This window comes from Mastigoproctus giganteus, chromosome 4 (genome assembly GCF_048544385.1).
Source record: "Mastigoproctus giganteus isolate SK-2022 chromosome 4, ASM4854438v1, whole genome shotgun sequence".
Taxonomy (NCBI): Eukaryota; Metazoa; Arthropoda; class Arachnida; order Uropygi; family Thelyphonidae; genus Mastigoproctus; species Mastigoproctus giganteus.
The window spans coordinates 220,451,953-220,468,670 of NC_143578.1; the positions used below are offsets into that span (position 1 = coordinate 220,451,953).

A 16,718-nucleotide genomic window follows, 5' to 3' on the forward strand; every position below is an offset into this window, starting at 1 on the left:
ATCTCTCTAAACTTTTTGTTCTCCCCCCACTCCTATGCACAGCATTTATGCTACAATGAACAGCTGCCATCTCACTCATTTTTGCTGAGTGGAATAAGACAGAGTGGCATACTACTGCCACTCAGTCTTATTCCACTTATGTCCAAGTTTGAAGACAATACGAAGGTTGGCAGAGTTGTTAATGACACTAATGACAGTATGCTACTGCAACAGGATCTAGAAAAGTTGAGTGGATGGGCCGGTGGCAACTGAAATTTAACATTGACAAATGTAAATACTGCATGTGGGTAGCAATAACCAAAAAGTAACGTATCAACTCTGTGGTACTACACTCATGGTGGTAGAGAATGAAAAGGACCTGGGGTAATTGTGCAGTCAGATATGAAGTTTTCTGAGCAGTGCAGAGTAGCTCGGTGTCTTGTTGTTAATTGGTTTTTAGGAGCATTAACAACTAAGGTCATATTGCTCAGGGGATATGTGGTGGTCATTCCCTGACCTTTCCGCATTCTCTGTATTTGGTGGTCACGGGCTCAAACACTGGTCTAATCAAGAAGCGTGTACTACGCACTGCTGCTCCTGCCCGCCTGGCTCCGGAGGCACCTCGGTGTCTTGTCAATGATATACAGGAATTTTTCGAGCAGGGATAAAGAGGCAATCATCCCCACGTATAAGGCAATGGTCAGGCCACGTTATTTTAGGAAGGATGTAGACCTGCTGGAAAGGGTTGCTCTTACGAAGAAAGAGCTTAAGTTTTGCAAATTACAGTGGCTGAAGACTAGGCACCTGTGAGGTGATCTGATTGAGGTTTATAAGGCCTTGAATGGTTCCAGCAAGCTCAATGCTGATGGGATTAGCATTAGCATTAGTAGAGGCATACGATGCGAGAAAGCAAGCTTATGAAGCATCAGTTAAAAAAAAAAAAAAACACATTCCCATTTCACCCCTCCGTTCGTTCTAAATACCTGTCCAGCCCAGGCTAAAATTTATTTAGGCTATCAATTTCCACAACAAAAGATGGAAGTCTGTTCCACCAATCAACTACCTGCTGGCTAAAGGCAGCAGATAGTCTGCAGATCTATCCTACGTTTTTTTTTTTTTTTGGCTGATGCTGCATAAGCTTGCTTTCTTGCATTGTATGCCTCTGCTAATGCTAATTAAACATAAATTGTTTAACATATTAATGTGTACTTATTTTGCTTTACTCTCTGACACAGTATATTACCAACAAAAATCAAATCAGAAAAAAAAATATATATATAAATAAATCAAACATTTTTTATTACTTTATTCAGTTTTTATCGAAGTCTAGATCTAAATTCTCTAATATATTTTTTTTTAATTTCAGCTTTTGTAAATGTGAACTGGACAAGGTAGGTCAAGAGGTGTGATCTCTGATTTTTATGAGGAAATTTTTCATGCTGCATCTATCATAAACTGACAAGAATTAGTTGGAAATACAGAAAGGAGATGACAACAAGTATTAAAAAATTTCAAAACAATTTGTACACTAATGAACAATGAAAAATGCAGATCTGCAAACAAACTGCTTAAACAGTAGACTTCATTTATTAATTTTTAAAAATGATGAAAAACTAACTTCCTAATGTATATAAAATCCATGTAACACTAAGAATGGACATTTATTCTACACTATGCACAAGTTGGTAAATCACTCAATTGTTTCAATGTATTTTATTCATAGGTGAAACAGGCAGTTTTTATTTATATTTTACTTTTATTTTTCCAATCCATCCACATATCTGTTTTGTCAGTTTCAATATGGGGTAAGGAAATTTTCTGAATTCATTCACACTTTACAAGTTATGTTAGAGTCAAAGAAATTATTTGACTAGCAAGTCACATCAAAGTGGTCAGTGAGCTACCACTGGAAAAGCAGTTTGCGAACAGAAGAAAGAAATAAGTTACACAAACAAATTTCTTGCATAATGGAAGTTTTATTTTTTTGTGTAATGGAAGGCTGTTTTTCAACTTAGAGGCTTTCAAAGTGACAGTTTAATTACAACTACTTTGTACTATAGTTGTAATGGGACTAATTTTCCAGGAAATGTCAACATCCGTGATCATGATGTGTGTGTGTGTGTGTGAGAGAGAGAGAGAGAGAGAGAGAGAGAGAGAGAGAGAGAGAGAGAGAGAGAGATGTTTTTTAAAAATCTGCTTTGTAAATTAACAACAGATAATCAAGAAAAAACAACTTTACCTGAGCTATGCCAATCATATCATATCCTTGAAGCAGAATTGGCCAGGCCTGACTCTATAAAAAAAAGAAAAGAAAATGAATAAAATTAAAATTATTATTACCGATAATAAATATCAGTTTCACATTTATACTATGAAAATAAATGGCTTGAAGACTGAGAAAAGAAACCATCACAACAGTAGTACTTAAAACACAAGGCAATATTTCAGGATTCTCATTATCAGACCTAAATGGGTAAAATAACAAATACTTTTTTTTTTTTTTTTTTTTTAATGAAAACCTCAAACACAAGAGGTATTAGAACCTATAGTACTTAGTACCGTGGTTGGGTTGGAGGTTGAGAAGATGAAAGAAGATATTTGTTGACATTGGACTTGAACTTCTGTAGATTGTAATTTTCAGGAAATACGTATGAAGGAAGGTTGTTCCAGAAAACGGCAGTTGAATGAATAAATGAGGAAGATGAAAAGTTGGTTCTGTGGGTTTGAAGTTGGACAGAACATGGATGCTGGCTAGTGGCGGCACACGTTCGGACTGCTTTGAAAGAGACAACAGGAATTATAGAAGCCAATTCAGAAGAACAGTGCCCATGGAAGTATCTGTAGAAGAGGCATACAGCAGAAACAGTACGTCTGTCACAGAGCGAGTGGCAAAAGATGCTAAGAAAAACAGCAAGGATTTCTTTACTTATATAAACTCTAAAAGGAAGGGGATGAATCTGATTGGTCCACTTGACATCGATGGTTCGACTGTTGATGATCCTGCTCAGATAGCAAACAAACTGAATGAGTATTTTGCATCTACATTCACACTTGAGGAATAATTAAGGTTTGAAAATGGCAAAAGGTTATCAAATTGTAGCAGGATAATGATTTTGTAATAACAGAGCAAAGTGGAAGAGAAATAGTGAAGTTAAACAAAGAAAAGCACCTGGGGTGGATGGAAACTATCCAGTTATATTAAAGGAGATGGCAAAGCAAGTAAGCAAACCCTTAGCCATAATTATGAGAGCATCATTGGACTCAGGGGAGGTTTGCACGGACTGGAGATGTGCAAATGTATCCCCAATTCACAAATGGGGATCGAAGGGTGACACTTGTAATTACAGACAAGTTAGTTTAACTTCTGTTCCGGGTAAAATAATGGAGTCACTGGTTAAAGATGCATTGTAGGATCATCTAGACAAGACTGCAGCAATAATTCATACACAGCATGAGTTTGTTAAGGGAAAGTCTTGTCTGACAAATTTGATAGGATATTATGATGTGGTTACAAAGGAACTGGATGCAAAAAATTATTTTGATATCATATATTTGGATTTCAGGAAAGCTTTTGTCACTATTGCGCATGGAAGACTATTGTACAAATTGGAGCATAATGGTATTTAGGGTATGTTGCTACAATGGATAAAGGATGGTAAGTGGGAGAAGACAGAGGGTGGTAATCAATGGGTGCTACTCTTCGTGGACTAATGTTATTAGCGGAGTCGCACAGGGTTCGGTGTTGAGTCCACTGTTGTTTTGTATATATATATCAATGACATTGATGAAGGTATATCAGGCTTAATGTCGAAGTTTGCAGATGATACAGTGTGCAGTCAGATATGAAGTTTTCTGAGCAATGCAGACAGGCTGCCAGGGCAGGTTATGGGGTTTTGTCAATGATATATAGGAATTTTGCTAGCAGGGAGAAGGAGGTGATTGTCCCTCTGTATAAGGCAGTGGTCAGGCCACGCCTTGAGTACTGCGTACAGGTCTGGAGGCCTCATTTTAGGAAGGATGTAGATTTAATTGTGCGTGTACAGAGAAGGGCAACAAGATTGGTGAGGGGAATGAAGGGATCCTCTTGCCAAGAGAGGCTTAAGTTCTGCAAATTCCAGTGGCTGGAGACTAGAAACCTGCGCAGTGATCTGATTGAAGTGTATAAGGCCTTGAATGGGTTGAGCACGCTGAACTCTGATGGGATCCTTCCATTTGTTCAGATTATGAACCTAAGGGGGCATAAATCCAAATTAAGAAAAGACAGATGTAGAATAGAAGTGCGGAAATTTGCCTTTAGCCAGTGGGTGGTTAATTGCTGGAACAAACTTCCATCTGTCGTGGAAGTTGATAGGTTGAATAAATTTAAGGAGGAACTGGACAGGCATTTGGAGGGAATGTGTGATTTTTTTTTTTTTTTTGGCCGATGCTGCATAAGCTCATACACTTGCTTTCTTGCATCACATGCCACTACTACTACTACTACTACGTTAAAGATGAATCATTAATTAACCTAAATGTCCTCTTCTGAATGGAATCAAGAAGTTTGAGCGAAGTTTTGGGAGCACCACCCCAGATGTGGAAACAATATTCCACGGTAGGGCGGATTTGCGATTTATACAGAGTGAGCAGCTGTTTGGAAGAAAAGAAAAGCCGAGAGCGAAAGAGAAAATCAAATTTTTTAGATGCAAAGGAAGCAATATTTGTAATGTGCTTGTGCCAAGAGAGATTAGAAGTCAAGGTAACCCCAAAAGAGATATATCATTTTGCCTAGAAATCAGAGTGTCACTAAAGATAAGCATAGGAGCAGAAAAGTCTTTTTTGTGAGATATAAGAACAAGACTGAGTTTTAGAAGGGTTGAAATCAACTAAGTTGTCTTTGCCCCACTGGAGAATTACCTGAAGATCGGCGTTTAAGGAATTGGTAGCAGATTTTCGAGAAGTTGAAGCTGATTGAGCAGGACAAGGTTTCTCAAAATGGAAACTGGAATGCAATGGCTATCATCAGCAAAACTATGGATAGGATTTCCAGTCAACGGAAGAAGGTCATTAATATACAAAAGGAAAAGAGTTGGGGAAAGAACTGAACCTTGGGGGACACCGGCATTAGTGGAGAAGTTAGAAGACAGAGAGCCATCTACCATCACCCTCAGTGAGCGATCAGAGAGAAAATTGGATAACCAATTACTAAAAACAGTTGGCAAACCATAAGATGGAAGCTTGATTAGAAGACCTTTACGCCAAACACGATCGAAAGCCTTTGAGATGTCAAGAGCAACTACTTGTGTTTCACCGAATCTTTCCATTGAATTAGTCCATAAATGGGTAACATAAGCCAGAATATCAACAGTGGATCAACACTGACGGAATCCATACTGGTGATCGTTGATCAGATGGAAGGTTTCTAGGTGGTTTAAGAGTTGGTGGTTAATTGATTTCTCCATTACTTTAGAAAGAGTAGAAGTAATTGCAATGGGACGATAATTGGATGGGAGGGATTTGTCACCCTTTTTAGGAACTGGCTGGATATGAGCAAATTCCCAAGCAGAAGGAAAAACACCTTTGGAATAAGAAAGTGAAAAAAGGCGGCAAAGAATAGGAATAAGTTCAGGAGCACAGGTTTTGAGAACAAGTGGAGAAATACCATCGGGACCTGGAGCTTTCTCAGCATCAAGATTCGTCAAAATCCTTCTGACATCCTTTTGACGGAAGACCACAGGAGGCATTGAATGGAGCGGGTTGGGAATGGTAGGAGGTGTTTTACTAAGATCATTAATACATGAGTTGGAAGAAAAATGGGATGCTAGCAGGTCAGCTTTATCTTTGGCTGAAGTGACAACAGAACCATCTGGTTTGGACAGAGGTGGGAGCAGAGATGGGCAAAAGTTGCGGCCAATAGCTTTGGCAAGAGACCAGAATGCTCGGCTACCATTAGGGCAAGAAGCAAATTTTTCTACTCAGCCTGTTCAAACTCTAGTTTGGACTGATTAATAAATGCTTTACAATTGTTGCGAGCTTTGGTGTACGCAGAAAATGAAACTGAAGAATTAGAAACAAGCCAACTACGATATGCAACATTCTTCTCTTGAACAGCCTTAGCACATTTATTGGAAAACCAAGGTTTAGATAAAGGAAGAGATTTTAAAGTGGAGTATGGGATAAAGGGTTCCATTCCTGCAAGAATAATTTCACTCACTAGATCTGAGCAAACTTTGACATCATAAGTTTTGAAACAGTAATCCAACCAATATTGGCTGTATGATTAGGATTGTCTGGTGTTCTTGTAGGTAAATGAACAATCTGTGCAAGGTCATTGCAAAAGCCTCAGCATCTCGACCAGCTGGGTCGGTGTGACTAGAAAACGGAAGCTAGCTGGAGTTGTGAACATTAAAATCACCAAGGAAAATTACCTCACTGTTAGTAAAGTTGGACTGGAGAAAGTCAAGTTGCAAAGAGAGGAAGTCAAGGACTTCCAAGTGATTAGTGGAATTGGGAGAGTGGTAGAGACAACAGATGAATTTGACACAATGAGGTAGAGAGATATAAAACCCAGTCATGTCTTATATCTCACAAAAAGAATAGTCTGCTGCACATATTCATTATTTTTAATGATACTCAGATTTCTAAACAAGATCACATATCTCTCTATTAGGGATTACTCTGACTTCTAATTTCTCTTTAGCATAAGCATATTACAAATATTGCTTCTGCTGTATCTAAAAAACTGGGTTTTCTGATTTGCCTTGGGTGTTACTTTTGTACTAAACAACTGCTTACTCTGTACAAATCTCAAATCCCCCCTGCCATGAAATATTGTTCCCACATCTGGGATGGTACACTCAAAACCTCTCTCAGGCTTTTAAATTCCTTTCAAAGTAGCGCCATTGTGGTAATGACACATCTCTTACAAAGTCTTTTCACAGACTGTTTTTGCTGCATCCCTTTTTTATAGATGCTTCCATATTCTGAATTGGCTTCTATAATTTCCCTTCTTGCTTTCAAACCAGTCCAAACATGTGCCACAGCCATTCAGCATCCATTTACTGTCCAACTTAACTCTGAGAACAAACTTATCTTCTAAATTTCTCCCTTCAACACTTCTGTTTTCTGGAACACCTTCTTTCACGCATATTTCCTGTAAATTAACGTCGCACACGCTTCTTGATTAGACCGGGGTTCGAGCCCATGCCCACCAAATAGGAGGATGCAGAAAGGTCAGGGAATGATCACCGCATATCTCCAGAGCAGTATGGCCTTAGTTGCTAATGCTCCTAAAAACCAACTAACAAATAACCTCTATATTAAAATCTACAGAAATTCAAGTCTGTTAACTAGTATCTTTAGTCTTCTTAACAATCAACCCATGAATGGTGGCTTGAAGTGGTGGAACCCATATTGGAGGCTTGAAGTGGTGGAACCCATATTGGAGGCTTGAAGTGGTGGAACCCATGTTTAGTCTCTAGAGCTAAGTTCCGGCCAACCCTTCCCTATCTCTTCCATCATGCAGTATGATTAATGACTTTTTGAGGTTATGATGAATGTCGTGGCGAGATCCAATATTCCTTACATTTCGAGGGTACAGCTCTAAAACGGTGTTCGCAGGCCGGCCACTAGATAGTACACCGGACCAAACCTATTGGTAACTCTCTAGGAGGCTTCCGGATCAGCTAGTGTATAATCTTGCTACCTCTACTCTGCCAGATAGTGACTGGAGGGAGTCCGAGTAGTGTGTATGCGGGGAGCATTGTCGAGGCCACGTTATGTCAAGGATCTGGGTATATTCTTACCACATGTACGCCATATCCAAAAATTTCATTACTTCATACAGCATGTCCCACCCACTTTTTCTTACTATTGAATACACCATGAATTGTCAAAATAATAGAGCAAGCTTATCTGTGAAAAGATCTAAACCTCCCAAGGACTTCCTAATTAATTTCACAAATATGCGTGGTCTCAATTCCAATCTCAACGATGTCCATTTCCACTTGCAGTCTTCCAAACCCCATGTACTTTTTCTGACTGAATCTCAGTTATCAGTTGATTCAACTACTGCTCATCTCAGATGTCCAAATTATTTGCTATATGATTCCTTTCGCCTCAAAGGTGGTACTTGTGCGTATGTCCGTTCTGATATTCCCTGTCAAAGATTTGGCAATTTGGAATCTCCTCTCTTTGATCTTCTTTGGCTTAAAATCTCTCTATCTCATTGTGTAAAATTCATCTGTTGTCTCTACCATTCTTCCAACTCCACTAATCACTTGGAGCTCTTTGACTTCCTCTCTTTGCAACTTGACTTTCTCCAGTCCAACTTTCCTAACAGTGAGGTAATTTTCCTTGGTGATTTTAACGTTCACAACTCCAGCTGGCTTCCGTTTTCTAGTCACACCGACCCAGCAGGTCGAGATGCTGAGGCTTTTGCAATTACTAATGACCTAGCACAGATTGTTCATTTACCTACAAGAATACCAGACAATCCTAATCATACAGCCAATACGACTGATCTTTTTCTCACAAACAACCCTTCTAAGGTTGGGCTGAAGTGAGAGGTCCTTTAGGCACTTCAGATCACAACTTGGTGATTGTCTCTTCTCCAATGGAACCTTTATCTCATGGCTATTCCCAACCTCGTGTTGTTTGGCATTACAAGAATGCAAAATGAGATGAAGAATCTTTATCTCATGGCTATTCCCAACCTCGTGTTGTTTGGCATTACAAGAATGCAAAATGAGATGACCTGGGAGACTTCTTTTCTTCTTTTACATGGTCGGATTACTATTTCAAAACTTCTGATGTCAACATTTGCTCAGATCGTGTCAGTGAAATTATTCTTGCAGGAATGGAATCCTTTATCCCACACTTCACTTTAAAATCTCGTCCTTTATCTAAACCTTGGTTTTCCAATAAATGTGCTAAGGCTGTCCAAGAGAAGAATGTTGCATATCGTAATTGGCTTGTTTCTAATTCTCCAGTTTCATTTTCTGCCTACAGCAAAGCTCGCAACAATTGTAAAGCAGTTATTAATCAGTCCAAACTAGAGTTTGAACAGGCTAAGAGTAGAAAACTTGCTTCTTGCCCTAATGGTAGCCGAGCATTCTGGTCTCTTGCCAAAGCTATTGGCCGCAACTTTTTCCCATCTCTGCTCCCACCACTGTCCAAACCAGATGGTTCTGTTGTCACTTCAGCCAAGGATAAAGCTGACCTGCTCGCATCCCATTTTTCTTCCAACTCATGTATTAATGATCTTGGTAAAACACCTCCTACCATTCCGAACATGCTCCATTCAATGCCTCCTGTGGTCTTCCGTCAAAAGGATGTCAGAAGGATTTTGACGAATCTTGATGCTGAGAAAGCTCCAGGTCCCGATGGTATTTCTCCGCTTGTTCTCAAAACCTGTGCTCCTGAACTTGTTCCTATTCTTTGCCGCCTTTTTTCACTTTCTTATTCCAAAGGTGCTTTTCCTTCTGCTTGGGAATTTGCTCATATCCAGCCAGTTCCTAAAAAGGGTGACAAATCCCTCCCATCCAATTATCGTCCCATTGCAATTACTTCTACTCTTTCTAAAGTAATGGAGAAATCAATTAACCACCAACTCTTAAACCACCTAGAAACCTTCCATCTGATCAACGATCGCCAGTATGGATTCCGTCAGTGTCGATCCATTGCTGATATTCTGGCTTACATTACCCATTTATGGACTAATTCAATGGAAAGGTTCAGGGAAACACAAGTAGTTGCTCTTGACATCTCAAAGGCTTTCGATCGTGTTTGGCATAAAGGTCTTCTAAACAAGCTTCCATCTTATGGTTTGCCAACTGTTTTTTGTAATTGGTTATCCAGTTTTCCCTCTGATCACTCACTGAGGGTGATGGTAGATGGCTCTCTGTCTAACTTCTTCACTAATGTCGGTGTCCCCCCAAGGTTCAGTTCTTTCCCCCACTCTTTTCCTCTTGTATATTAATGACCTTCCATTGACTGGAAATCCTATCCATAGTTTTGCTGATGATAGCACATTGCATTCCAGTTTCCATTTTGAGAAATCTTGTCCTGCTCAATCAGCTTCAATTTCTCGAAAATCTGCTACCAATTCCTTAAATGCCGATCTTCAGGTAATTCTCCAGTGGTGCAAAGACAACTTAGTTGATTTCAACCCTTCTAAAACTCAGTCTTGTCTTATACCTCGCAAAAAGGATTCTTCTGCTCCTATGCTTATCTTTAATGACACTCCGATTTCTAGGCAAAATGATATATCTCTTCTCCGGATTACCCTGACTTCTAATCTCTCTTGGCACAAGTACATATTAAAAATATTGCTTCCTCTGCATCTTAAAAACTTGGTTTTCTCTTTCGCTCTCAGCATTACTTTTCTTCCAAACAGCTGTTCACTCTGTAAAAATCACAAATCCACCCTACCATAGAATATTGTTCCCACATCTGGGGCATTGCCCCCAAAACCTCTCTCAAGCTTCTAGATTCCGTTCAGGAAAGGGCAGTTAGGTTAATTAATGACTCCTCTCTAACAGAGTCTCTCCACTCGCTATCTCATAGACGTACAGTTTCTGCTGCATGCCTTTTCTACGGATACTTTCATGGGCACTGTTCTTCTGAATTGGCCTCTATAATTCCCGCGCTCTCTCTCTCTCTCTTTAAAAACAGTCCGAACACGTGTCCCCACCAGCCAACATCCATTTACTGTCCAACTTCAAACTCACAGAACCAACTTTTCATCTTCCTCGTTATTCATTCAACTGCCGTTTTCTGGAACAACCTTCCTTCATACATATTTCCCGAAAATTGCAGTCTGCAGAAGTTCAAGTCCAATGTCAACAAATATCTTCTTTCGTCTTCTCAGCCTCCACCCAAGAATGGTACTAAGCACTATAGGTTCTAATACCTCTCGTGTTTGGGGTTTACATAAAAAAAAAAAAAAAAAAAAAAAAATGGATATTTCAAAATAATTGTTACAAATTATACATTAATTTTAAAATTGATACATTAGTTAAGTGAGTGAGGGCTAAACTGATAACAGTATGCATCACTATGTTCCATTTTCTCTCTCTGGTCACTCCTGTAGGAAGGATTGAGCTTATGCTCACTTCACAAACAATAGTCTTATCCACTTGTCAACATAACCTAACCTACTAATATTGTTTTAAATGGATGGAACAGAATGTCTCCAACACTGAAAATGGAATGCAGTGATATGTAATACAGTAAACCCCTGCCATTCGCGGGGGTTACGTTCCTGAGAAATGTCGCAAATACCGACTTATAGCTCCCATAGTAATAAAGGGGTTCCGTTCCAAAGTATGTAATATATAAGAATAACTAGTCTAAAATTTTGTCTATGTATGTATTACTATATATGTAAAATTATGTCTATGTATGTATTATGTACCATCATAATATGACTATGTACATAGACAGTACAGAGTGAAATGCAAGCATATGGCATCGAAATGAAAATAAGAAACAATTTAATATTAAATGTACTATTTATTAGAAATTTCAAACCAACGCCTTTGCTAGCTAAAAAACTTATCCTGCCTGTGCTATCACCAGTTTCGCTAAACTATTGATAAATGAGTTTTGCCTTTTCACGAATGATGAGTGAACTTAACGGAATTTTATTTTGAGTTCGGTCTTCCATCCACAGATTTAAAGCCTTTTCCATTTTTTCTAATTTAACATCATGAGTTACAGAGCAAATTTTTGAAGCAATTAGTGCGTTTTCACGGACACTACGGTGGATTTTTTCATTGATCCGTTGACTCACTGATTTTATAATGTTTTGCCACTGAGGAGACACTTTCACTATTAGAAATTTTGTCTAATAACTCAACTTTATTCGCTAATGTCATCACCTTCTTTGCCTTTTCACATTTCCCTTGTTATTCATAGTCATATTTTTGTACGGGTTAGAAAGAACTTGTCCACAATAAAGCCACTTTCTTCTGTTAACACACTCGAAAAAGTCCGTTTTATACTGCAAAATGGTAGATTTATCACTTTTGTAAGCATATCAATTTATAAATTGATAAATTTATTCAATTTAAAAGCATATAAATTAAAAGTAAACGACGAAACCTTCCATGACAAGCGCATAAGACATACTGAACAAGGATTAGCGAGAAACATCCACGGTCACAATTTTGTCACCCCCCCCCACCCACTGAGCGCTGTTTTGACCCGGAAAGATAATTTTAGCCACGCCCATGTTTTTTTATGGCAGAAAATATTCACGGCGCTTTAAAATTCACATTTTTTTAGGTTTCATTTTATATTAAATCAGCGATCGCGAATAGCGGGGGTTAACAACGAATAGTGGCTCACATGTTGAAGATTTGGCAGCACAGATGGGAGATGTCGCCAAAGGGCCAAGTTACAAGATGCTTCATACCGATAGTCGCAAAAATGTACCCAAAAGGCCCCTCGTGGTTCTATCCTGGGCTAAATACAACCTTCCTCCTGACGGGCCACGGCCCATTTAAAGCAAAACTGAGCGCACTCGGAATAATAGAAGAGTCCACATGCACCTGTGGAGAACCTGAAACCTGGCAGCATATTATGCACGACTGTGAATGCTACGAAGAACACAGAAGTAGACTTATAACTGAGATTCAATACTTGCCGAAAAATCAAGAGTACCATCTACTGGATTCAGAAGATGAATACAAAGCCCTCGGCCGATTTGCACTTGACGTCTTCAATAGACGACGAACAGAAATAGCCATCCACAACGAATAGATGACCACAAATAACAAATAAAGGCAAACTGATAAAACATCAACACAGAGGAAAGGATAGCAAAATACTAAGGACAAACGGTGTAATATGCAGCAGAATAAATGAAACAGCATTGAACTAGGAACCAATGGAGTGGCTCCAGCCAGGATGTCGTCGCACCCAGGAAGAACCCACACACCTAGAAAAGGACCAAGCCCCACCAACGAGTCATCATTAGACTGCACTTGCTGGAGGGCACTGCAAATTGCCGCTATGGCGAACTGGGCAAGGCTCCCTTGCCCAGGCCACTTTCTCTCCCTATCCCTGGTGGGGTGAGGGAAAGGACTTTCTGCCCCCTCCCCACCCCACCCCCTCATTTCCCTCTGGTGGGGCAAGGGCATGCCCCACTGATATACCTGGGGTCGCCTTCCCTATTGACCCCATACTTCTGTCTTTTCCCCCCAGCCTTCCATCTCTCCCCCTACTCTACCTATATCGCCAGCGAAAAGCGAATGCCGCACACAACGTAAAAATTTTATATGCCAAACTCGACACACTTGCAACCTCTTTCGGCCTAATTAAATTCAAGCGTTTATCCCCCCCCCCCCCCTTTTTATATAGGTCCTAGCCACTGAAATCTTAGGAAATTATGTGGCAGGACCTGCCAGAGTACTTATCTAAAAATACTGGTGTACCTGGTCTGCCTCCACGGGGCTAAGTGTGGGCAACGTTGGGCCTCAGTAGGGGTCCAGCGGCTAAATGGCCAGATGAATAACGGTACAGAACACAACGCATGAACAATTCCCACACACACTTTTAAATCTCTGGCCTTCCTAGTGAACTGGTACACCCACAATGAAAGCAACGCAGAGATGGGGGAACCCCCTGGTGCCGTTAGACACTAAATACACTTTACACTTTGTACTATCAGTAGCATGGGGAGGTGCGCGTATCGTGGTGAACATGTGCTCGAAGGTGCTCCTGAAATTTATCAGTTTTAAACGGTTTTGTAAAGCTATTCAATGGTGATTTTTCATCTACCAGGTACCAAACTCACAGAGGATCTCTAGATCTGGACACACTGCATCAGGTCGTCAGATTCAAGGTAATTTTTGTAATTTTTATTGTTGTTTCCACGTCTGACAAAGTCACTCTCGCCAGCTTCGGTTGCGGACAAGGTCAGCGCAACTCACCGTTGATTGTCTCCTGCTCCTTAAAATGCTAGTCGCCCCAGGGCACACTTTCGAAGTGACCTTCTATAAGTTCACTCAGTTTAACGTCCTCTTGTGACAAGGAAGTCGTCGTCGGCAACACATTAGCAGTGTGCCGCGATACGGGATGTAAACAGCTGATTTTGCCCCTACGGTTTCGGAAGAAATTAGAATTGTGCCAACACAGACTTAAAATGGTGTTGTGTTATTTCCCCTCCGTGTGCGTCTAATAACTTTTTAAACGCTACCAGCGTCTTCGCCATCCCCAAACACCCCATAAGAAAGTGATCCCACTCTCCTAAAAGCATTTTAGCGCCAGGCCATTTCCCCCCCCCCCCACACAGAGCTGTGGGGGATAACCCAAAAACTTTGCCATCCTGCTACGGGGTGAATTTCCAACACACCAATTTGTGTGACACAGCAGTTTTCATCAATTTCCACCATCTATCAGAACTAATGAATAGCCATCCGATTATCCGGACACCGCGAAAATCTGACATGGAATGCGAATTGCTGGAAGAAATGCAGGAAAGACCTACTAAACAGCCCAAAGTGTCTCATCCCGACACAGACAATGATCAAATGTTGCAGCCTGAGGATACAAGGCCGACGCCCATGGGAGAGAAAAGGAACCGGAAAAGAACAATCCCAAATACAGACAGGGAGACAAGGAGCCAGAGTGACACACAAGAGGGAACTGTATCCCAACAAGAAAAACCCGAAGAGACCAAGCCCAAAGACCCCCCTCTGGACCCTGCACTCCCGGAGGGGCCGCCTATGGACCAAGCCTGAATACTCAAGACAGCCTTGGAGGATCTATTTAAAGAACAAAGCAGCAGAGTGTCAACTGGCCCTAGAGGCCAAATTGTCACACTTTGGAATAAGATGGAGACTATTCTCTACAAAACTTATCTGGAATCCAAAAAGTCCGCTGCCAAAGTCAAAGTTTACATGAAAGGAGGAGCAAAAATCATGCAACAGCGCGCTCCCTCTTATGCCGATGCGCTGAGGATACCCACACAGAGCTGCCATACTGCCACACAGGCAACCCAGCAAAAGACAAGTCACCACCCAAAGACCCAACCTAGTGGTGCTCAGGCCTCTAAACAAAGAGGACAACCAAACTAGTAAAGGCATAAAGCAAGTACTCATGGACAAACTCTCTGAAGATTTAAAAACCACTAAAATAAAAGCAGTAAGAAAGACTAGGAATCCAGGTGTGATTATCGAAACTGAGACCACAGAAGAGATAAAGCAAATACTTGAAAACCCCAAAATTGCAACTCTGGGTCTTAAAGCTGAACCCCCAAAAAGAAAAGGGCCCTCGATTGTAATTTACGATATAGACAAGAACACCAAACCTGATGCGATCACTAGAGAAATATATGAAAGAAATCTACGAGACCACATCCCCAACCAAGATCGGATCGACATGTGGTGCCTAAACACACCACCAGAACCCAATCCGCAACCACTGTCAACTGGGTCATGGAACTTAGCCCGGCGGCCTGACAGGTACTCACAAACCAGACCAGACCAGAATATACAAATTGGGACAGTCACCGCTTTCGCGAACACGTGGCTGTCACCAAGTGTTATAAATGTTGCAAATTCGGCTACACCTCGCATACCTGTGCCCATGCTGTGCTGACCTGTGGCCACTGCACTAGCAAAGGCCACAACTTCAGCAACTGCCCTAACAAAAGCACAGACCCAGTCTGTGCTAACTGCAGAAACCTAAAGCTAGATGCCTCCCACTCTCTTAGAGATGTCAACTGTCCTGTATATCAAAAGTACAAGAGCCTAAACCAAGCAAGAACCGATTATGGCAGCACACCATAAAAAATTTAATACCAGCATAGTGAAATTTTTCCAAATCAATGCACAGAGGGCTAAGGCAGTGGTTGACCAGATTAGGCTAAAAGCAGAAAACGAAAATACAGATATCATTATACTTCAAGAATCGTACGCAGTCGTTAAGCAAGTAAGGGGTTATCCCTTGCACTACAAAGTCATACAAGCCGAAGATGAAACCCCTTGGGCCGCAATAGTGATTAAAAACCCAGATCTCACAGCCACTAGAATTACACATCTCTGCACAGCCTGGGCAGCCTGTGTCCATGTTATTTCAGCACTGGGTGCATTCTATGTGATTGCACTCTATTGCCGACCCGGCAAAGACATAACTTTTGCCACTAGATACCTGGAAAATGTAACCAGCATCCTCCATGATCAAAAAATAATAATAGGAGTCGACGTGAACTGTCGGTCGCAGGCTTAGTACAACCATACTCCGGATAGACAGGGAATGAGGAATGGGCAGCGCTTGGAAGAATTCCTTGCAACATCAACCATCACTGTACTAAACAAGCCAAACCACCTACCAACCTATTGTAACCTCAGGTGGGAAGCCACAATAGACATCTCACTAGCAACTAGAAACATCGCAGGCAACATAACCAATTGGCAGGTGCAGGACGCCTGGACAACCTCCGATCACAGGGCCCTGACCTTCCAACTAAACAGAGACCACCAAGACCCCACCTAGCAACAAGAATGCTCCACAGATATGCACTCCACACTGCTGATTGGAATGTATTCAGAGACACTCTAGCTATGGAAAAAAATTCCAAACAATCTGAAATGGACTCTCAACTAGACCCGGACCTACTGCAAAAAACTGTCACTGCAGGCTCATGGCCTGCCCCAGAGGTAAATGCACTACGCGAAATTTACAAAGAGGCAAGGAACCTATACATCTCACTTATCTGCAATAGTAAACAGCAATCTTGGGAGAATCTAGTC

The 16,718-nt window shown here is 40.9% G+C and overlaps 1 protein-coding gene across 2 annotated transcripts in view; it reads right to left on the minus strand.

Moving 5' to 3' along the window:
• The window catches only part of LOC150087421 (putative ATP-dependent RNA helicase DDX43), a 246,754-nt gene that overhangs the window by 94,492 nt on the left and 135,544 nt on the right, over positions 1–16,718 (minus strand). For both annotated transcript variants that reach the window (XM_090372060.1, XM_090372059.1), the window contains exon 9: positions 2,219–2,272. In XM_090372060.1, the coding sequence (XP_090228186.1) occupies positions 2,219–2,272 (54 nt within the window). The remainder of the gene's footprint in view (positions 1–2,218; positions 2,273–16,718) is intronic.